We start from the raw sequence: 23,415 nt of genomic DNA on the forward strand, positions 1-23,415 counted from the left end.
GAGGAAGTTCCCTTTTATTCTTAGTTCGATCAGTTTTTTTTAATCTTATTTATTTATTTGACAGAGAGAGAGACAGACAGACAGCAAGAGAGGAACACAAGCGGGGGGGGGGGGCAGATTTCCTGCTGAGTAGGGAGCCCAATGTGGGGCTCTATCCCAGGACCCTGGGATCATGACCTGAGCTGAAGGCAGATGCTTCATGACTGAGCCACCCAGGTGTTTCAGTTTGATGTGCTTTTATTATGTTTAATTCAGTTTAATGCATTTTCTGCACTATTAACATGATGTGATTTTTCTTCCTTTTTAATATGGTGGAGTATATTGAATGATTTTTGAATACTGAACCAGTCTTACATCCTTGGAATAAAATCCATTTGGTCACAGTGTATAGTTCTTTTCATATATTGCTTGATTTCTTTTGCTAATATTTTGTTGAGGATTCTATGTTTATGCTCTTGAGGGATACTGGTCTATAGCCTTCTTTTCTAAAGTCTTTAGGTCTTTGTTTCAGGGTAATACTGACCTCATAAAGTGAGTTATGAAGTGTTTCCTCTTCTATTTTTTGGAAAAGACTGTATAATTCATACTATTCCTTTATTCTTGATATTCCAGATCCTTCTTCTAAAATTACTTTTTTCCTTGAAGAACTATCTGTAGTAATTATTTGAGGGTCTGAAAAGACTCTGACAAATACATAGACAAATTTGAGACTGTTTTGAACACCCTTCGTTCCTGAAGAGTATTTTCGGAGGGTACAGAATTCTGGGTTGACAGTTCTTTTCTTTCAGCATTTGAAAAATGGTGCCATTTGCTTCTGGCTTCCATAGTTTCTAATGTGGTATCTGCTGTCATTTGAATCATTGTTCCCTTATAAGTAATAGTTCATTTCTCTTTAGCTGCTTTCAAGATTCTTTGCTTTGCTTTTAGTTTAATTACAAATTTTTAAAAAATTGTGGTACAATACAACATAAAACTTGCCAGCTTAAACACTTTTTAGTGTACAGTTCAGTGTGTTAAATATATTGACACTATTGAGTAATCAATCTCCAAAACATTTTCATCTTGCAAAATTGAAACTCCAAACCCATTAAACAAGTTCTCATTTCCAAAGGTTTGATTCTGAGGTGCCTCGGCCTGGATTACTTTGGGTTTATCTTGTTTGGGGTTCAGTTTCACGAATCTGTAGATTTTGTCTTTTGTCAAATTGGGCATGTTTAGGCCATTATTTCTTCAGGCCCACCCTTTTTCTCCACTTTCTGGACTATGGTGACATGGATGTTAAATCTCTTGTTAAAATTCCCCAGCCTCCTAGGGCTCTTTTCTTTTATCAGTTCATTTTTTCCCCTCTGTCATTCAAATCAGGTAATTTCTGTTGCTCGATCTTCAAAACTACGCTTTCCTGTTATCCCCACTCTTCTAGTAAGCCCATAAAGTAAATTTATTTCAGTTACTGTATCTTTCAGTTCTAAAGTTTCCATATTATGTTTTATATCTTTTCTAAGATAATTTTTTAATTTGTTTCAAATGTGTTTATGATTGCTCATGGAAGCATTTTTGTGATGGCTGCTTTAAAATCCTTGTCAGATAATTCCAACATCTGAAGCATCTTTGTGTTGGTTGACTTTTTTCTGATTCATGTTGTCATTTTCCTGGTTCCTAATACAGTGATCTTCAACTGTATAATGGACAATTTTGGAGAGAAAACCTGGATCCTGTTTAATCATTTTTTAAAGATTTTATTTATTTGACAGAGATCACCAGTAGGCAGAGAGGCAGGCAGAGAGAGAGAGAGAGAGAGAGAGGAGGAGGAGGAGGCAGGCTCCCCGCTGAGCAGAGAGCCCAATGAGGGACTCGATCCCAGGACTCTGGGATCATGACCCAAGCCGAAGGCAGAGGCTTTAACCCACTGAGCCACCCAGGCGCCATCATTTCTTAGCAGGCAGTCTACTCGGCGAAATGTAGTATAAGAGCAAGGTGAATGTGTATGTTCAGCTTCCTGCTGGGCCCACTGACACCACCCTGGCAAAAGTGGAACAATTACTCTTGCTTTTTTGAACAGCACTGAGATGGAAGTTCAGCTCCATTTTTGGTATCAATGGAAGTGGGACACCAAGCTGCACCATCACACTGCCTCTGAGTAGGGGTACAAGCTCATCTACCTGCTCAATCACACTGCCAATAGGGAGAGAGAAAGCAGAGGGCTGACTTGTACTGCTTTGCTGCTATAAGGTAGAGTGGAAAGCTCAGCTTCTTTAAGGGCCCAACAAATAGGGAAGGGAAGAAGGGGAAGTAGAGTGCCAACCAGCCCTGCCATCCACCATTTGGTTCTACCTTGTAGATGCCAGATGCGAGGCAGGGAGGCTCAGCTGCCCACTGGGCCCCAATGACATCAGTAAAGAAGCGAAGCAGAGTTGACTAGCCCACCTCCAACCATCTTGCTCTGCCTTGTTGATTTTAAGTGAAGGTGTAAGCTCAGCTCCTAACTGACAGAGGGCAAGGGGAGGTTTAGTGGGGACTACCCCAGCCTCACAGCACCTTGGTAAGTTTCACTGCTTCCAGATTGGGATGGAGACTCAACTGGCTCCTGGACTGCAGTGACACTACCTTAGTGAGATCATCACCTCCTTCTGCAGGTGGTGGCATGGGGAGGGGGAATGGGAAGATCAGATTCCTGCTCAACCTGCCAAAACCACCCAGCAGGGGAAAATCAAAGTGCTCTCTGCTTTTGCTAGGCAGGCAATGGGAGGTTAGGGCCTTGATCTGCACAGTCAACATCAGTGAGTAGAGGAATTCAAGCACTGCCACTTGCTTCTTTGGAGTAGGGTGGGGATTTTCTATGGTGTTTGGCTACAATAGGGTGAGTACGTCAAAAAAATTTACTATTTGTTAGGCTACCCTTTCCTCATTCACTGTGTCTATTGGTGGTTCAGGTTGGAGGCTTTTACAGGACCTGTCGAAGATATATGGAAAGCAATAAAAAAAAAACCCCACCAAGGAACTCACTATTTGTGTCATTCCTTGAGTCCCAAAGTCTGTAGGGAGTCTCCCTTCTTCTTTCCATCTTTCACAATGTTCCTGTACTTGTTTGATGCGTTTTTTTCTAAGGAGTTTTAGTTGTAAAAGAGGACCTGGGAGGAATAGGGCTCCTCCAACTTGACAGAACCAGAGGTCTCCTCCAAGTGATTAATTTTTATGTTGAAAATAACATTTAGGGGGAGCCTGGGTGGCTCAGTTGGGTAAGCAACTGTCTTCATCTCAGGTCACAATCCTAGAGTCCTGGGATTCAGTCCTGCATCAGGCTCCCTGCTTGGTGGGGAGTCTGCTTCTCTGACCCTCTTACCTCTTATGCTCTCTCTCTCATTCTCTCGATTAAATAAATAAAAATCTTAAAAAAAAAAAAAAGAAAAGAACATTTAGGAGTGCCTGGTGGCTCAGTCATTAAGCATCTGCCTTTGGCTTAGGTCATGCTCCTGGGGTCCTGGGATCAAGCCCCACATCAGGCTGCCCATTCAGGGTGGAGCCCACTTCTTCTCCCTCTGCCTGCTGTTCCCCCTACTTGTGCTTGCCCTCTGTCAAATAAATAAAATCTTTTTTAAAAAGGAAGAAAACATTTATTTGCTTTGTGTGTGTATGTGTTTTTTAAAAGGAACTTTACTGGGTGTCAGGGGTAGTAATATTTACTTTCCAATCTTCCACACTACGCTTAAAAATGCACTATGGAAAATGCTATAACATTATAGATCATAATTTTCTTCTGAAGTTCCAATTATATCTGTTTGTAACATTCCTGGCTAATTTAGCTTGCTTCATGTTATTTTAACTGCCTGTCTACCTCAGTACTTTTAAACTATAATATTGCAAAGGAAATAATCCTATTTCATTCATCATCACCTAGTAATATACTTTACATGCTCAGAACAGCAAGGGGGGAAAAGTCTACTTTAAAACTCATTTACAGGGGTGCCTGGGTGGCTCAGTCAATTGAGCATTTGCCTTCAGCTCAGGTCATGATACCAGGGTCTTGGGATGGAGCCCTATGTTGGGCTCCCTGCCCAGAAGACAGCCTGCTCCTCCCTTTCCATCTCCCTCTCCCCTCAAAATGCGCTCCTTCTCACACTCTCTCACATTCTCTCTCCCTCTAATAAATAAATAAAATCTTTTTTTTAAACCCCTCATTTATGAGTTTTTTTTTTAATAATCCAAAGGAAATCCCTTTTTTCTTTTTTTAAAGTAGGCTCCACACCCAACATGGGGCTTGAGCTCATGACCTTGAGATCAAGAGTCACATGTTCCACTGACTTAGCCAGCCAGGTGCCCCAGGAAATCTTATTTTTAATTTGTCTGTGACATTCCTCTCTTCAAGTAATCCCCCCCTTACTGCATATACCAATAGCCAGCAGGAACTTGAAGGAAAAGAGGCAAACATGCTTTGTTTTGCATCTTCCTACTTCTTTTTTTTTTTTTTTTTTTTTTAAGATTTTATTTATTTATTTGACAGAGAGAAATCACAAGTAGATGGAGAGGCAGGCAGAGAGAGAGGGAAGCAGGCTTCCCGCTGAGCAGAGAGCCAGACGCGGGACTCGATCCCAGGATCCTGAGATCATGACCTGAGCCGAAGGCAGCGGCTCAACCCACTGAGCCACCCAGGCGCCCCTGCATCTTCCTACTTCTTTAAATGAAACACCTGTATATCTCACTTAAGAAATGGATTCTTGAAAAGAATTCATTTATCTATTGACTAGTATTTAATCTGAGAATCTAGACCTGTGGTTGATTTTCAATTATTTCCTGTATACTTGCTTTAAATAAGAAACTCTAGAATAGTCTAACACTGAGGAGACTGTAATGAAAAATATCATTGTTTTGATTTTTGCTTTCTTGCTATAATTTTCTATAATTAACATTACTTCTTTGTTGTGTTCCTCTAGAAACTCTGCTCTGGCTGGTAAAAGAGGTGGTCCAGGTGATGAGGTAACATAAGGTATCTCCATAGAACACAGGGCTCTACTGACCCAGCTGGAAAATCAGTGTTCTAGGAAAAGCTTTAAATTTATCACATATAAAAAGAAAGAAATCTTTTGAAAGCACAGATTAAAACTAAGTTTTCTGAAGAACTATGTAGACAGTCCCTGACTTATGACGATTTAACTTATAATTTTTCGACTTGACAATGGTGCAAAAGTGATTATTTAATTTCATCCTGTAGAAACCACACTTTGAATTTTTATCTTTTCTCAGGCTAGCAATATGTTGGTATGATACACTGTCATGATGCTGGGCAGTGGCAAGGAATGGCAGCTCACGGTCAGCCATGTGACCATGAGTATAAACAACCAATACACTTAAAGCCATTCTGTTTTTCACTTTCAATACAGTATTCAATAAACTACGTGTGATATCCAATACTTTGTTATAAAATAGACTTCGTGTTAGATGATTTTGCCTGACTCTAGGCTAACATAAGTGCTGAGCATGTTAAAGGTAAGCTATGCTAAGCCATGATGTTCGGTATGTTAGGTGTAATAAATGCATTTCCAACTTATGATGGAACATAATCCTATTCAAGTCAACGAAGATTTGTACACAATATAACATAGATAAGGATCTTCTATTAAAAGCATTAATGCAAAAACTCCACTTAAGTCTCCAAATCAGTAAAAAAATAAGCACAAGAATTAATTATGTATACAAACAGACAATAAGAACATGAAAAGTTCTTTAACATCCTTAGATATAAGGGAAATGCAAATCAAAATAACAATGAGATACCACTTCTTACACACTACAATGGCTATAATGAAAAAGACAGGAACAAGTGTTGATGAGAATATGGAGAAACTGCAACCCTCATACATTGCTGGTGGGAATATAAAACAGTTTAAGCAAGTTGGAAAACAATTTGTCGGTAATTCAAAATATTAAACATAGACTTACCATATGACACAGCAATTCAACACCTAGGTGTATACCCAAGAAAATCAAAAACATATGTTCAAAAAAACTTGATACAGAATTTTCATAGCAGCATTATTCACTATAGTAAAAAAGTAGAAACAACCCCAATGTCCACGAACTGACAAATGTATAAACAAAATGTGGTACATCCATATACCAGATTATTACTCAGCCATAAAAAGGAAGCACTGATACACGCTGTAACATGGATGAACTTTGAAAACATTGTTAAATGAATGATGTCACTCACACACAAAAGCCATATATTATATGATTCCATTAATATCAAATGTCCAGAATAGGCAAATATATAGAGAAGGTATATTATTGGTTGCCAGGGGCTGGGGGAAAGAAGGAATAGGGACTGACTGCTAATGAGGATGGGATTTATTTTTAGGGTGATGAAAATGTTCTGGAATTAGATAGTGGTGATGGTTACAGAACCTTGTGAATATAAATAAATAAAGCCCACTAAATTGTATACTTTATAAGAGGGAATTTTGTGGTATGTAAATCATATCTCAATTTTTAAAAAAAGATTAGGGCTATTTAACCTAAAAGGTTAAAAAAAAAAAGAGGGAAAAATCCCACCAAGGATCATGTAAACTTTGAAAAAATTTCCTTTTCTTATACTATAGCAAGATAAATGGTAACTTTTTCAGGTTGAGTAAGATCCTATTCTCTGACACTTTGAGGGAGTATCAAATAGAGTTTTCTGAAGAGATGCAAATATAAAGAGGTAATGATTTAATGAGGAGCAATTCAAAAACAGAGCACAGTTACCCAAACACATACCTAGGGACTTCTATATAAAGAGATGTTAACTAATGTTAACATAGAGATGTCCAGATGGACAGCACCCCCATCCCTTTTCTAAATACTATAGTTTTTGTTTCAAATATTTGTAAGACAGCCGTTTAGAAATCCCAAAACATTTTCACATACAATGTCACAAATGCTGTTTTTCAGGATAGCTCACAAAAGCCTATTTAACTCACAATGTATTTGGAGAGAGTTGAATCAATTTCACTTTTCTAACTCTACCTGTACATTCCCATAAAAATATATTCTCATGCAGACCACTGAGAACCTTTTCCCCTGTAGGAGATTTCATCTAGAATGAATCACCCACACGCTGTTCTCAACTCAAGTATGGCAGTCTAGCAGAAAGTCCATGGAATTTGCAATCTGAGACTTGGGTTTGAATCCTGCATCCTCTAATAACTAGTGGTACAACCATGAACAGCTTCTTTAACCTTTCTAGGCTTCAGTTTCCTCATCTGTAGGTTGAGAAGAATTATGTCTACCTCACTCAAGTTGATATAGACAGTATCTAGTCAGAGAGGGCATTCAGTAAACATTTATCTACAAGATGCATCAATCCATTTTTCTAGTATTAATTAGCACATTATAATTAACAAAATGCAACATTTTTTGACAGCTAAATTTCCCCAGTGTTTGGTGTTATCACTTGAATGAGAAATGTTACTATAAAACTAGCAAAACTATAGAAAGTGCAGAATGGTGATTTGAAGGGCACATACCATGTAGAAGGGCTTATAAAAAATCTTCAAGGTAGGTGAGGAACAAGACAAAGCTAATTTACATTTAATTTGAAAGAACAAAGTATTTTTTCATTTAGAAAAAGCTTTAGCCTATTAATTTAAAAATACAAATAATAGAAGGCAGAGCTGAAAAAAACACTGGTATAGAAAAAGTCCAAATTGTAATAATCCTCTCACTTTTAGAATTGTGCTGTTCAATGTGGTAGCCAATAGCCACAGGTGACTTTTTAAATTTAAAATAATTAAAATTAAATTTAAAATTCAGTTCCTCATTCAAACTAATCACATTTCAAGTGCTTCATAGCCACATGTAGCTAGAGGTTACTGAATGATACCAACTTAGAAGTTATGGTGTTTTTTTTTTTTTTAAAGTCAATCTTTCCTATTATTTTATATTGTTTTCAGGCTCCTAAATGTAAAAGCTGAAATAACACTCTGAGTAACCGAGGTTTTTAGTACAGGTCCTACAAGATTTCTGGAGAGAAGTTTTCTCCCACAACACTGTATATGAGATGCACTTCAACCTATTACATCAAAATCATCTTCTGCTTCAGGCTATCATTTGACATCTGCTTCTAACACATGTCAAATAACTGAACCAAGTTTCCTATAACAAGCTTTGTGGACCACAGGATTAGAGGCAAGCTCACAGAAACCTAGATGACCAGGTCAAGTTTGAAGACAAGATCATTATTATACAGAAGATTATAAAAATCAATTTACATGGTGGATTAAACATAACTAGGTATGTAAGATACCATGGGTATATTAGCTAAGGTCGGGAAATCTGATTTAAGTTATGCTACCACTGTAATTCTATTTATACTAATAGAGGAAAAGAATGACAGGAGGTATGAAAGAGCTTTTGGATTTACATATAAATATAGGGTAGCTAACAGTTAGGAAACTAGATCTATTTCATGGGGAAAAAAAATCCCACCAAAAAACTCCAAAAGACAATGTGGAGACCTGACTCCAGGTGGGACAGTAGGCTAGCCCCCTGTTCTTTAGCTTATTCACATTCCTTTCTAGTTGATACCTTCCAGAAAGGAAGGTAAATATGCACAGTAGGTAATGCCAGTGACTGAGCGATTTGGTCAATGTTATGTTGAAGCATAAAACACTGTTTATTAGTAGGTAATATGTCCAAATACCCCTGACCCCAGAGGTATGTGTATACGATGGCCAGAGATCACAAAAAGGGTGAGGATGCTATTTTGTATTATTTGGTAGGCTGCAAATGTAAACTGTTTTTTAAGATGGAGTAACAAGGTTCCCAAGTTTAAAAAGACTGCATCAATATATCACTCACCCTAGTTGTTTTCTAGTAACTGCAAGTTAGAAGCAATTAGTTTAAAAAGGAGAGTGGGAGAGACATACAGACTGATGGCAGCATCAAGTCGCCCAATGATAAAAGAGAGTTTGTAATAATTATGAATTTGAAATGTAAGTTACAGAGCAAGTCAATGCAGGGGCCATTTAATAGGGGCAAATATTTTGATACTAAGGTAGAATACAACAATTTATTTTCAGAATATGGGATAAAAAAGTTATCTAAAACTTTCATTTAAATCATTATATTTAAATGTTTAGTCTATTGTAAGATGGAAAATCATACATTTTAAAAGATTTCAATTAAAAATGAAACAAAAACTCTTGATAAAGAAAAAAGCTGTGATATAGTCAATTAAACGTAACAGCTCAATTGCAGGCAATACTGGATCATGTTACTATAGTTATCAGACTGCTCAAACTGTTTTGCAAAGCACTTGTGTCCTTTGAGACTTCAATAGATGGTTCATGAAAAAAGGGTTCTGACATCAAGTCTCAAATGCTGTGGGCTATATCCTTTTTGCAGATTCATCATGTATAATATCGCCTTAAAAGTGCTAAGAACTTATGAGGTAAAGACATTGGTCAAATACTGTTTAACTCTGTAATTCCCAAATTTATTTAATTATGTCATGCTCCTTTGTTTTGTTTTTTGCATGGTAGAGATGGTTCCTGGGGCATAGACAGATACACCTTTAACATGTCCAGAGACTTCTCTGTTAAAAATACTGTATATCCTATTTCAAATTCTTGAAGTACAAATACCAAATAAAATATCAAATCCAAAGGAGTCTATTTTTAGACAGGAAAATCCAGTTACTCGTGGCATATTCAAATAAGCAAAATAAATGTGTTTAGAGTAATGGGGAGGGTGTGCCATACTAATTTCTGTCTCTAAAAGTGAAATTAATAGAACTGATCCTAAAATATAAAAAGGTGTGCACATTTTGTTTTGGTATGCTTTAGAAAATAAATTAAAATTCTACTTATTAACACTATATATTGATTTTATCCATTTCTTCAAGGGGAGACTTCCTTCAAGAAGTTGACATCCAGGATACACCAGGTTTCATCAATCGTAAGATGCTATCATGTATGAAATATACTATCTTATATATCACTAAGAGGAAAAAAACACTGCTAAACAATCACATGCTATAGACTGTGAGATGCCTCCCAAATTGACCAAAGTTTCCTTTCTTCCTTCTTCCACACGTATTCTTCAAATGTTTTTTTATCTGTTTTCCCCTTTACAGATGATATTGAAGAGGGGAACAATACAAAAAGGGAGACAAGATTCAAGAGATCTGCATTCACCTTACCCTTACAATTATATTCAGATATAATAATGGCTCTGTTTAAACAGATCAAACAAGTAATTTTTAATTGTTCTGCTTGATTCTGAAAAAAATTACTCCAGAGGAAAAACACAGAGCTTCCCCCAGACAATTCTATTAGAGAGATGATTCACTATATTATTTATTAAACACTGAAACCATGCAGCAAACCACATACTTTACATATATCATCATTTCACTTAATTCTCACCACAACCCTATGAGGTAGATATTATTTCATCCCTATTTTACAGATCAGAATGTTGAAGCATAGAGACATTAAACAACTTGTATAAGATTACTAAGTTATTAAGTGGCAGAGCCAGGACTCAAACCCACGTCTTTATGGCTCCAAAGCTTATGTTCTTTAACACTTCCCCATATATCAAAATTATCTAAAAAAGTACCTTCTAAATTTTAAGGAGATAAGTAAAACTGAAAATATTTGATTGGTAGTAACTAATGTATTTGCTTAAAATAGGCCAAATGTATAAAATAATAGTTACGTCTTATATGGATACATTTCATCCTGAATCTGCTTCAGAAAATGCATATATTTGTTGTTGTTGTTGTTGTTTTTAACTCTATACATTTTACAACAACTAACATTTATGGCTGTTTTACTTTGGTTTTATGTTGTTTGGTATTAAATTGATAAACTGGAATATATGAGATCAGCTAATTGTTCCAGATAATGATATAGGAAACTATATCAAATCTGAAGTGGGGTAGAGGGAGACATTTAATGCCAAGTATAAAAATGCAGTTGGTTGTTTTTATTTTCTATTATGTGAATTGGGAAACTGCATGTATATATATAGATTTGCACAATTGCATTCCAATGGCTTTAAAACTTGTTATCCACCAAAACACATAAACAACTGAGCCCTATCACACTCATGCATTACCAAGTGACCACCAAGATATCACTGTTGTATACTGTAATCTGAATCACTGGGTCTAAAGCATCCAGTCTGCACTGGGAAACTGGTGCCCTTGACATCACCCAACATTCACAGCCTGTTATATCACACGTGCCTGAGTATGGAACTCTAGAGCAAATCTTGTCAATGATCACAATGGTATGAATGTTTCAATGTGTGATACATTAAAAAAAAAATCTTTACAACAATTCTGCAATTCAGACTTCTGATAAATGATCTGCTATATTTTTGCTCTATAATTACTGATTATCGCATCCTTGGTTGAGAGTGCACATCCCAGTTATGCCACTCTCCTTAAATAAAAGTAGAATATACTCATTGTGATTTCCAGAAACATACTAAAGAAAAGGCAGAGTCTGCCTATACTCGTTTCTTTAAGTTTATCCCTTTATCTTAATTTAAATGTACCAAAGAAGTTTCACGTTTTGGATCAATCCAATAAGTACAGGAAGAGCTGCCAAAATAAAGCAAACTTCCCTAAATTTTAGTTTAACAAAAACTGACATCTTATATCATAATCACTGAAAACAGTGAAATGTTCAGTAATGTGTCACAGTTACTATCGACAGTTGACATGTAACAATACCTGTCCTCTCCTCAGATCTTCACTTGGGGGAAAGAAAAAAACCTGAAAGGTGGTAGAAATGAAACAGGAAAAGGAAGAAACTTAATAAAACATTTTTTCAAAATCAATGATCATACTTTAACAGAATGTTTTTCCCTGCAGATAAAAATAAGAAACCTCATATCAATATTGTAGAAACAGTACAGAATCCAATATAATCTTTGATAAAAATGGATGCATATCCACTAAAGATGGTTTCCAACACAAGGGTCTCATTTTTTATAAAAAAATTTACATAGTTAATATTTTAATGTATTATGGGTACTTGCTATTTAAAAGAATTCAAGGTAGCTATTTTTATACAGCACATTTTTATAAAGCAAAAAATAACCTCGATTTTATTAATGTTAAATTAATTAATATTGTTCTTATTTACATTTACCATCATTTATCCTTTATTGAAAACTGAGAAAAAGTGTCATTTTAGGTCAGGCTTATGATCCAGTAAATGTAGTGGCGAGAAATTTACAGAATATTCACAATTCCTTGATACCCGTTTTCTAAACAGTCAGTTACTCAATAACTCCTTAAAGAGTTGTGAATTCACCTGGACAATTTAGGACGCTATTTTGTTTTTAATCTTGTACTAACCTTGACTGCTTACATAGTACTTCCTTTATTATCCTAAATTTGCTTCTTTAAACATTTGGCCTAGTTCTAGCCTATCATGTTCTGACCCATGTTTGAGTTAACCACAAGGGTTTTTTTGTTTTGAGCACCATGAGACCCATATGAGGTCTTAAAGGAGGAAGGCTATGTAAAGGAATGAAGAAACTGCCTGTACTTTCGGGGAGGTACTCAGGTCTTTTAAGACTGCTCGTATTTCAGTGTAAGATTAAAATGATAAGAACAGAAATAACATTGATAATCACCCTATTCCTGACCATAATTCATTCAGTGGACATCTACTGGGTCCAAAATATATATGAGCCAGGCACGGTGTTAAGTGCTGAGAACACAGAGAAAAAAGGACTCTACTTTCAAGATTTCACAATCTACTAGGAACGAGACCACAAATGAAAATTCCTATCAAGGGGCGCCTGGGTGGCTCAGTGGGTTAAGCCACTGCTTTCGGCTCAGGTCATGATCTCAGGGTCCTGGGATCAAGTCCCGCATCGGGCTCTCTGCTCAGCAGGGAGCCAGCTTCCCTCTCTCTCTCTCTCTGCCTGCCTCTCTGCCTACTTGTGATCTCTCTCTGTCAAATAAATAAATAAAATCTTTAAAAAAAAAAAAAATTCCTATCGAGACCATTTCTGAAACCTTTTAGTCTGAGGAGAAAAAAATTTGATGTATTTACTCACGTAAACATCTTTTAAAAAAATGATTTTACTCTGGTAAAATATAATTACTTTCTGATAAGGCCTTACTGGGGAGGAGATAGCATAATAGCAGGCATAATACTAAGTCCAATATTAGACTTCTGAATGAAAATTCTCAACCTTTTCCTTACTAGCTTCAATTTCCAAAATTGTACCAGAAGTAATTTACTTGAAACAGATGAACCACCAAAGGCAACAAAATATCTAAAAGCAATTTAAAAAGATCTTTTAAAAATTAATCCAGGAAACACCAGCTCCGTGTGACATATCTTATACCAAAATATCAAGAAAATTCTTTGAAAATGGCAAGTTGTGGAATCCTATCTGCCAGGTTCTGGAAACCATGACAGTAACTGAAATAACTAGGCTTTAACAAGTGAGACTGCTTATAATACCATAACTGTTTCTGAAAAATACATGACCTCTAACTACTGGCTTATTTATTTATATTGTGAATTTTTCCACAAAGGATTTGAAGCAGCTACCCTAATATAAAGCAAAGCACAAAAATTATACCCACCCGGCTTTGAATCGTGCCTCTGCCATTTACTATTTATAATCTTTGTGCCCTTAACTTCAGAGATTCAGTTTCTTAATCTGTAATAATGAGGATCACAATCCTACTCTGTTGGGTCACAGAAAGGATAAAATGAAATAGCATGTACCACAGTATCTGGCATATAGTAAGTGCTAAATAAATATCAGTTTTGTGCCTTCCCTATTCAAATGTATGCTATGTAGAAAAAGGATAAGGTGGAATTTTAAATGATTTTTTTAACACACTGTTACGTGCCAAGCAGAAATGTGGACTGATTATGAGTAGCAAATGTTACTGTTTGCATGTAACAATCAGGCTCAAAGCAAATTCAATTTCTTTTCACAAGGTCAGCAATTTGAAAACCCATTTTATAAACCTTTTAGCTATGTTATTTAATGCAAATAAAATCTGAAGAAAAAGATGAATGAAAAGAGCCCATGTGCAAACTAATTTTCACACTATCCATTCAAAGGATGATTAAACATTCTAAATTCAATTTTCTTATAAAACATCTATACTATTAAACAGGCTAACACAATTTTAAACGTAATTCTGCCAGTCTTAAAACCGTGATTTCCTTTTTAAAATATTTAGAAAAAAAATCTATCAATATCTTTTCTATTATACAGTACCATTTAGTTTAGATTTTTAAAATATGATCCAAGTCACAAAATACTAAGTACCAGCCGTAAGCACTATTACAACTCTGCTCACGTTAAGGAGAGCAAGTAAACATTTTATACAGCAGTAGAGGTGACTAGGAAAAAAACTGAAAAGCTATTTGAACTGATCCCCCTCCCCCTCCATTATACCCGGGAATGCAAGTGTCCCGCATCTCAGATCAAACTGAGCCTCGGTCTTACTGACGTAACCAGTAACCCTATCCACCTCTCACACTGCGGAGGCCGGCAGGGCAGCGGCTGCCGCCAAGTACACCACTCATCAGAGCCTGCCCCATTCCACCCCCGCGTTTCAGTCATGCTTTCCAGAAATGGGGTCACTCACTATTACACACACGCAACCTATCATCCTGTAATCCCCCAAAGTCCGCTGCGGGAACAGAAGACAGCAAAAAGTCAAGAAGGGAGAATCACGGACATGCCACCATCAGGAATTGATTTTCCACTCCGGAGAGGAGCGCTGATGCCCTAGCATGGGTCTTGCATGGATTATTTTCGCAGACCCCGAGTTGGTGCTGGGACAGGGGCGGCTGCGAAAGCTCGATGCTGTGCCGTGCCCGGGAAATTGTTTTGCCGTCTTTGGGTTACTGTTTGGGCTTCTGGCACTCGATTAGGTGTCTCAGGGATGGTCACCGAATAGATCCTGGGGGAATAAAACCTGAAAGCCTTCCAGGGCAGCTACTGATGGCCTTGAAAATCACCCTCTCACCTCCAAGGACAGGAAACTCAAGTTAAAGCTCCTAATGACTGGGTCCTCGAGCTCAGCGACCTAAGAAATGGGGGAGGGGGAGGACCTCAAGCTTCCACTTTCTCCTTTGCACCACCAGAAACCGCTGCGGCAGACAAACTGGGGGGAGGCAAAAACCATTGGCTGTCCTGCACCCCTTCCCGAAACCCCTGCAGGTCGCCAGTCCTGCCTTGGGCCGTTCCAGCCCCCACGCACCCGACTCACAGCACCAACTCCCTCCCCTGGCCGGACTCGAGAGTCCCTACTCCCCAGTGAACCCAATCCATATCCCTCCCTTACACCCCAAAGTCGCCAGGGTCCAGGGAAGCCCCCAACCAGGCATGGGCAAACTTCTCAACTCCTCTCCGGCCCCCGCTCCACTTCCCGCTCCCCCCCCCACGCAAAGTTGATTAAAATCGGCTTCTTGCAAAGCCCCAGCGCCCACTCCAAACCCCACGCGCCACCACACCACAGCCCCCCGAGCGAGGGAGGGGAGGTGAAGGTGCGGGTGGAACAGAAGAGCAAACAGACCAACCCCAACTACCCAAACCGGAATCCCAGACAGAGGGGAAACGCGAGCAGAAGAAGGGGCCAAGTGGCCAGCTTCAGGGAGGGGAGCTGGCCGGCGGGGGCGAGGGGAGGGGCGCGCCGGCCCCCGGCCGCCCGGCTGCACTCACCTCAGCGCTGTCGGACGGGCTCTCCACAGCCATCTTCTGCCACGGGTCCGCCAGCTGCGCCAGCGGCATCTTCCCCCCCGGCCCGCCGCCTTCACCGCCTCCTCCCTCCCCGCCCGCCCCACGGCCGGCCCCGCTCTGTCGCCACCCGAGCCCCACGACAGCAGCAGCGGCGGCGGCAGTAGCAGCAACAGCGCCGGCTGCCCGGGAGAGGGCTCGGCGCCTACACCGACCCTCGAACGCCGCGCGCCTAGCTGGAGATGTCCGCACGCCGAGCGAGAGCCTCGCGCCGCTGCCCGGCACCCGGTCTCGCCCCTTTCTTCCTCTCCTCCTTCCGCCGCCGGGACTACAGCTCCGCCCCCCCCCCCCCCCGCCGGTTCCCGCGCCCGCTCCCAGCAGAACAGCGGCGGCCGCGCGCTCCCCGACTTCCGCTCACAACATGGCGCCTAAGCGATACCTGTCTCTCAGAGCGAGGCTAGGCTGCCGCCGCCGCCGCCGCGCGCACCCGGGGGCGGGGCTTGGGAAGACACGCCCCCGGCCACCGCGCTTCGCTCCTCCCTCCTTCCTCGCCCCAGCCTCGGCTTCTGGGCCTCGCCTACTTTCAGGAAGGGCGAGCCCAAGAGATCTGGGGGCGTCGGCGGGCGGCGGGGGAAAGAAGAAGGGAAGGGCAAGAGGAACGAAAGGGAAGGGCAAGAGGAGCGAAAGGCTGGGAGCCTTGAACTGCTAAGGGTCTGAGCAGGTCGGAGGCTACTTAAGGATAGAGAACAGTGGTTCCCGCTTAGCTGGGGAGGGAGATGGGCGAGGCGCAGTGGGCACAGTCCAGTGCCAAAGACCTGGGGAGTGGGCGTGGGGTGTCTTTTCGGTCTCACTCCTCCGCGGGTGTTTGTGGGCGTGTCGTGTCTATGGGCATATCCTTTAATGGACCAAAACCTGCCCTATCCAGGCTCACATGGTAGGCATTCACCTGCCCTCCCCCCCACCCCGTAAAGTCCCCCACGACGGGGACACGTAAGGCTTTGTGCCCTGGTGCCCCCTGGAGGTTCGGCTCTCGGTTAGGATTCAAGGCTCTCCAAATCGAAGCTTTGGTGTCATCTTTTTAATATTTTTACTGCGTTTGTCCTGCTTGAGTCGCCCCCCACCCTAAATCTGGAGAGCCCTCAGGCTTCAGTTTTGACTCTCGAAGTCCCCCACTCCCTGCACGAAGAAAGAAACAAGGAGGTTCCTTGAGGCTGCTCCTCTCAGCAGAGGTTGAGGAATTATTTTAAAATATCATGCTGGCAGAAACCTGGGGTTCCTGCTCCTCTGTTGACTTTAAATAAAAGATTAGATTAAAAAATCAGGCTGGCCGAGGGTGGAGAAGGGAAAGCGAGGGAGGGGTTCTAACTCCTCCTCCAGCCCAAGACAGGGAAGCCCTGGGTTAAGAAAACCCAATTCCCAGACGGCAACGGAATCCAAGAGGACTAAGAGTTTGTGGGGAGAGGCCTGGGCGTCTGGACTGAGTCCCGCCGGGGGTGGGGGTGTGGGTTCTACCTCGTGTTCCCAACGCCAGGTGCCTAGCGAGCTTAGTGCGCCTGGGCAAAATTGTGTAAAGGTCGCGGGGCTGAGTGGAAAGCTACTGCGGCCACTGGCCAACCCCCTCTAGAAGGAGAAGGGAAAAAAGTAGAGAAATCTCCGGGACAGCCAGTGCCTTCATCCCTTCAGGCCTCGGCCAAGGCGTCCCGGTCCTCCCACGCCAGGCGGCCACAGCGCGTCCCCCGCTGCGTTTCCGGTGCACGCCTTTTAACAGCTCGCTTTCATCATCCTGGGACCCAGACACCTGGAGAGCCCTTGGCTTCCTCCCTAACGCAGGTGTTTGGTTGAGATTAGAGCCCCAGTTCTGGCCAGCCAGGTCTGCGCGGGCGGTGCAAGGTTTCTCGCTGGGTCCGAGAGAGGCAGGTGTTGAAATCTTTCCGCCGCCTTTGCCTGCGCGCTCTCTGGCACGAGCTCGAGGCCCGGGAGCCTCGTGGCCACCAGAAGAGGCTCCATCTGTTTAGGGAGCCCGAGGAGGTGGCCGGAAGTCCTCACTGCGCGCCCTCTCTCGCAGCCTTGGACTCAGGGGGACAGCTCAGGGTTGAACAACATCTGGGCAGGCTCAGCGTGGTCTGTGCGGTGGGGGGTGGGGGGGGACTTAGTTCGTGATTTTGTCACCTCTCCCTACATGCTTGACTCTAGTGCTGCAAATCCAGTCTGGACCCAAACTCAACTAATTTGGCAGCACCATCTCCGTAATTCCTGACGGTAAAACCAGTTTGAGGATAAGGAGTTGTGCATTGTTTTGCATTTAGGTAGGAAGTACCTAATTTATCTTTCATTTACATTGCAAAGCCACATTACCATTCCTTGCAGCGAAAAGAAGTTGGTCAATTTGGTTAGTTTAAGGTAAATTAGTACACCAAACAGTGATCAATTATTCCAACTAACATTCTTGCTTTAGGAAAAAACATACCTTATATTTAAGGAGACAGTTATTAATATGTCTAACACTGCCCCGTGCGAATTACTCCACTGTAATAAATCAAGTTGTATACTGAAAAGTTGATTTCAACTTTTATTCTTTTTACCTCAAGAAGTAGAAGAATAACTTCTAAAACAAAGTTACTGTAAACAGTGGTCACATTGCAGGAATTAGGAATGAAATGAACTGTTAATAATGCGCTAGGTACCACTAGCACAGCTCTCTTCCACATAGGATCTGCTTGATTAAGTATTTGTGAACTGATTTAGAAAAACAGCATTCTCCTTCCTTTTGTCCAAAGAGAAAAGTGAATTTTTTTCTTTTAGTTAACAAACTTTCATTCATTTCTTTTATAAATCCAAAAGCGGTGCAATCACTCTCTTTGGGTGGGAGAATTTGAAAAAAAAATCAAATGAGACTGGGGGATGTTTCTTGTAGGTGGCTGCAAAAAAAGAGTTATTTGAACATAGAAGCTGATATTACCCTGAGCAGGATTATTTTTTTCTTTCCTGCTTAAGAAAGGAAAACTCTAAGTGTAGTTATTCAGAGAACAGCTGCCTCCTGAGATCACCCTGCACAGGCTAATATGGTAGCTACTAGCCACATATGGCTCTCGAAATACTTAAGATTGGCTGATCTCAAATGAGATGGGCTGTAAGTGTAAAATTCACACCAGATTTCAAAGACTTAGTACAAAAAAAATGTAAAGTAGCTCAGTAATAATTTTTATATTGACTACATGTTGAAATAATATTTTGAATATACTCAGTTAAATAAAATATTTCATTAAAATTAATTTCACCTGTTTCTTTTTACATCTTCATATGACTACTACAAAATGTATACTTATATACAGGGCTTATTTGTCAAGATTAGCATTATAGTTCTAGAGGACAGCACTGCTTTAGAATGTTCACGTTGAGCCTTTCATGTCCTAATATAATGTTAAGTGATAGCCTCACGTTCTACTGTCTTTTGGGGTTCCTTGGTGCAAAACCAGCACAAAGGGCTGATTCTATGCCCCACCTCCTGCATAAATCTCCCAGTTAGAACCAAAATATTGGAAAGTTATTACTTGAAACTACAGCAAAAGGAAACAGCAAACCTCAGTCAAAAATCTGGACTAGATTTCCAAGAAATCATTCCTGATGTATGACAAGACAACCAAATTTAACTTCCTCTATCCCCAACAATTTCCTGCTATAATTATAACCTTTGTATAGGAGTTTAAATGGGCATTTTACTTAACAAAATAACATTTGCTCAAAAAATGGAGTTCCATCAGTCTGGAAAGATGACTAAGGACAGCTCATAGCACAATCTCTACCTTACACACATCCCGAATTCACAGCTCTATTACATATAGCTTTGTTATTGATATAGAAAGCTCTTAGGGTGCCTGGGTGGCTCAGTCAGAGCGTCTGCCTTAAGCTTAGGTCATGATCCCAGGGTTGTGGGATCCAGTCCCATGTTGGGCTCCCTGCTCTGCAGGGAGTCTGCTTCTCCCCCACTCATTCTATCTCCCCCCGCCCCTGTCTCTCTCAAATAAATAAATAAAGTCTTAAAAAAAAAAGCCCTTGGAGTGTAATCATCATCACCTCTCTGAAAAGTCTTCTCCCTTTACATTATCTAAAGTAAATTTTTCACAAAAAAGAAAAAGTAATTGCTAGACACTACTTCTTTATAGAGAGAAAGAAAGATAAGACTTAGGCTCAAATTTTATCTCGCGTAAGATAATAACCAAACAAAATGCAGGGTGACATATCTTCCATGTGTATGAATTTTGTGGGAATTTTTGATGTTCCTAAATAAAAATTAACAATATTTTCTTGATTGACACACATTTTTTAAAAAAGATTTTATTTATTTATTTGACAGAGAGAGAGATCACAAGTAGACAGAGAGGCAGACAGAGAGAGAGGGAGAAGCAGGCTCCCCAAGAGCCCGATGCAGAGCCCGATGCAGGGCTCGATGCTGGCTCGATCCTAGGACCCCAATACCACGACCTGAGGCAAAGGCAGAGGCTTAACCCACTGAGCCACCCAGGCGCCCCTGACTGACACACATCTTAAGAGACAACAGGAATTTCTACATCTATTTGAACATTTTAGTTCAATGAGAGAATTCAAATTAGTTCAATGAGAGAATTCAAATTTTGGAAAATGTAAGGATCTTCTCTAGGTTCCCCTTCAGATATAAAGTTCAATGATTTGAGAGTTTCCTATGATGAAAGATGGTAATAAAATCTATAAAGAACTAAGAGGAAGACATTCTGTGATACAAATACTTGAAATATTTCTTGAATATTCTTCCCAGTAAGGCGACTTGGGATCATGATAAGAGCTGAGACAGGCCTGTACCCAAACTGAAGGTTGCTTTATGTCTCTAAGCTTCAACTTGATGGCCTAGAACAGGATCTGGCACATAGTAGTTGCTCAATAAACATTTGTGGACTAACCTTTGTTTTCCTCATTTGAAAATAAGGATAATAATGCATACCTGGTAGGATTGATGGGAAGATTGAGTGGAAACAATATCTGTCATGCATTGAGCACAGAGCCTGCCACATAGGGAACCACTCAATAAGTGGAGGTATTGTTATCAGCTTCAGAAAGGGAGTATTCCTGCATACATAATGTAATTCAAATACTTCACTCAAAAGTTATTGTTGTGTGAGCATTTTATTATGGTATAATCTATTTCTTTAGTGCACTCTCGGATCACAAAAAATGATACAGTGAGTGACCTCCTGTGGAATTCAAATAAAAGAGCATGTAGGGTAACTTACTGCTCTGTTTTTCAAGCCACATGTGTTGAAATGCAAATGATTACAGGTCAGTTGCCTCACAGACTATGATCAAAACTTTGTTTATGTAATGCTCAAAAGAAACTAACGAATGTATGATTCAAAGTTAACATTACCTGACTCATGTAGAGAGGATGGGAGGAACAGGGAAGTATGGAGAAGAGGTCTGTGTCAGACATGCTTTAATGTTTTCTTTTATTGGTTTCCAAAATGCTTAATCCTTAGAGGTGTCATTTTGCTTCAGAGTTGTTTGAAGGGAAAGAATTATGGGACTTTGAGACTTGACAAGGAACTGAGAAGCCATTCTTGGAGCTTTAATAAGCTACTGTTTTCCTTCAGTTTACATTTTACTAGAACAGAAAAAACCCACTAAACGTTCTTGTTTATGAACACTAATTCATAAGAGGGAGATAATGCATTAAAATTTCATTTTCAAGCTGATATTAAAAACAGCTGCTTTAACATTAACCAAAAAGTGCTGCATGAAGTATTCCTTCAGAGGATAAACATTCCTGTTTTATAACTATCAATTTAGTTTGGTTGGTCAGAGCAGTGGTTCTCAAATTTTTTCAGTCCACAAACTATTTTAAAGCAAAAACCCGAGGACCACCGGTTTGTACTCATGACTATGAAAAAAATCCCCCAAACATTATGGAACTGTTATTTTAGATCATGGCTGTTATTGTGGCTATACTTTTAAAATAAAAGCTTATATTTGTGTTTTTGAATGTATATTTGAGTCTGCAACTAGAAAAGATACTTTAAAAAATATTCTGACTTTTTTAGTGACTTGGATGTCAGACTAGCCCTACAACAGGACCTCAGCTGGGGAAGTGACTTGGAGGAAAACTATGGAATTAAATGGAACTCTATTCTTCGACCACCAACTGAGCTCCAAACTATATTCTTTGGAAATATGCAGCTTTAATCACAAAACCTGAATGAATGAAGGAGTGTCAAGTCGAGTCTGTTGTAGGAAAAACTGGCTGTAGATTAATAATGCCATACTTGTATGAAGTATGACTTCAGTAGCTTATTTTTAAGTGATGTTAACTAGTAAATAAAATAGATACTTTGGGGGCATATAAATATTAAGGAATCCCTTTATTAAAAAAGAAATTGGTACAATTTCAAAAAAATTAAATTTAAATAACTTACACTTGTCTACTAAATAAAGGATGAATTCTATAGATTAAATGAAGTTTAAAGAAACTCTACCTAATGAAACTATATGAAAATGTTGAGTTCAAGTAGTGTTCACAGTTTTGGACACGCTACTGTCTTATATATTTTTTAAAAGATTTATTTATTTTAGAGAGAGAGAGAGAGAGCGAGCGAGAGAGCCAGTGAGCAGGAGGAAGGGGAGAGGGAGGAGAGAAAAGCTCCAGCAGACCCCCCACTGAGCTTGGAGCAGAGTTCAGGGACTCAGGACTGGGGACTCAACCCCAGGACCCTGAGATCATGACCTGAGCTAAAATCAAGAGTCAGTTGCTCAACTGATTGAGCCACCCAGAAGCCTGGATACTTTGCCATCTTATATAATGATGGTGATGTTGACAGTAAAGCTAGACTTTTATTGCATACATACTATGTGTCAGGCACTATTATAAGTGGTTCACAGGTATTAACTTCTTTAATACTCATTGTAATTCTAAGAATACAAAATATATATGTTAATAGCAGCTAGCAGCTATTGCAAACTGTTAAATTGTTTACATACATTATCTTGTTTTGTTCTAACAATAGATACTGTTAGCAAAAATTAGTGTATCAATTTGATGAAGACTACATGTTTTGTACTATAATTTTTTTCAGAAAATGTTCAGGAAAATGTTTGGGGAAAATGTGCCATAAAATACAAGTATATAACTACTTAGAAGGATCTTTATTAAATACATTTGCGTGTCATATCGTTTTCTTATTCTTTTTTTTTTCACCTTGCTAGAGACAGCAAGGTTCTGTGAATGTCATTTTGAAAAAAATGAAACTAAGTTTCAGTTTTTCCAAAGAGTAATCAGCAAAATGCTTTTGAAATAATGCTAAAGGAGATAATTTTCAAATAAAAACTTTTCTTTCATAATTCAGCATGGGTCTTTAGACCACTCTACTGGCTTGAATTGTGTCCCCCAACAATGATATATTGAAGTCCTAACACCCAATACCTCAGAATGTGACCTTATTTGGAAATGGGATTGTTGTAGATATAATTAGTTGAGATGAGGTCACTTGAGTACAGTGGGCTCCTAAGCAGTGTGAGTGGTGACTTTATAAGAAGATATCCCTGTGAAGACAGAGAGACAGGGAGAATGTCATGTAAAGACAGAAGATTGGAATGATACATCTATAAGCCAAGAAACACCAAAGATTGTTGGCAAACCACTGGAAGCTAGGAAGAGGCAAGGAAGGATTCCCCTAGAGC

At 39.8% G+C, this 23,415-nt stretch overlaps 1 protein-coding gene across 3 annotated transcripts in view; it reads right to left on the bottom strand.

Moving 5' to 3' along the window:
- The window catches only part of RPS6KA3 (ribosomal protein S6 kinase A3), a 116,857-nt gene extending 100,757 nt beyond the window's left edge, over nt 1-16,100 (bottom strand). The window contains exons 1-2 of one of the 3 annotated variants that reach the window (XM_059158694.1): nt 15,700-16,100; nt 11,720-11,761 (exon numbers count right to left, since the gene is read on the bottom strand). In XM_059158694.1, the coding sequence (XP_059014677.1) occupies nt 11,720-11,761; nt 15,700-15,768 (111 nt within the window). In that variant the 5' untranslated portion in view covers nt 15,769-16,100. The remainder of the gene's footprint in view (nt 1-11,719; nt 11,762-15,699) is intronic. The other 2 variants (XM_059158695.1, XM_059158692.1) reach the window with 2 other exon arrangements.
- Between the last annotated feature and the right edge of the window lie 7,315 nt (nt 16,101-23,415).

This window comes from Mustela lutreola, chromosome X, assembly GCF_030435805.1.
Source record: "Mustela lutreola isolate mMusLut2 chromosome X, mMusLut2.pri, whole genome shotgun sequence".
In the NCBI taxonomy this organism is placed as follows: domain Eukaryota; kingdom Metazoa; phylum Chordata; class Mammalia; order Carnivora; family Mustelidae; genus Mustela; species Mustela lutreola.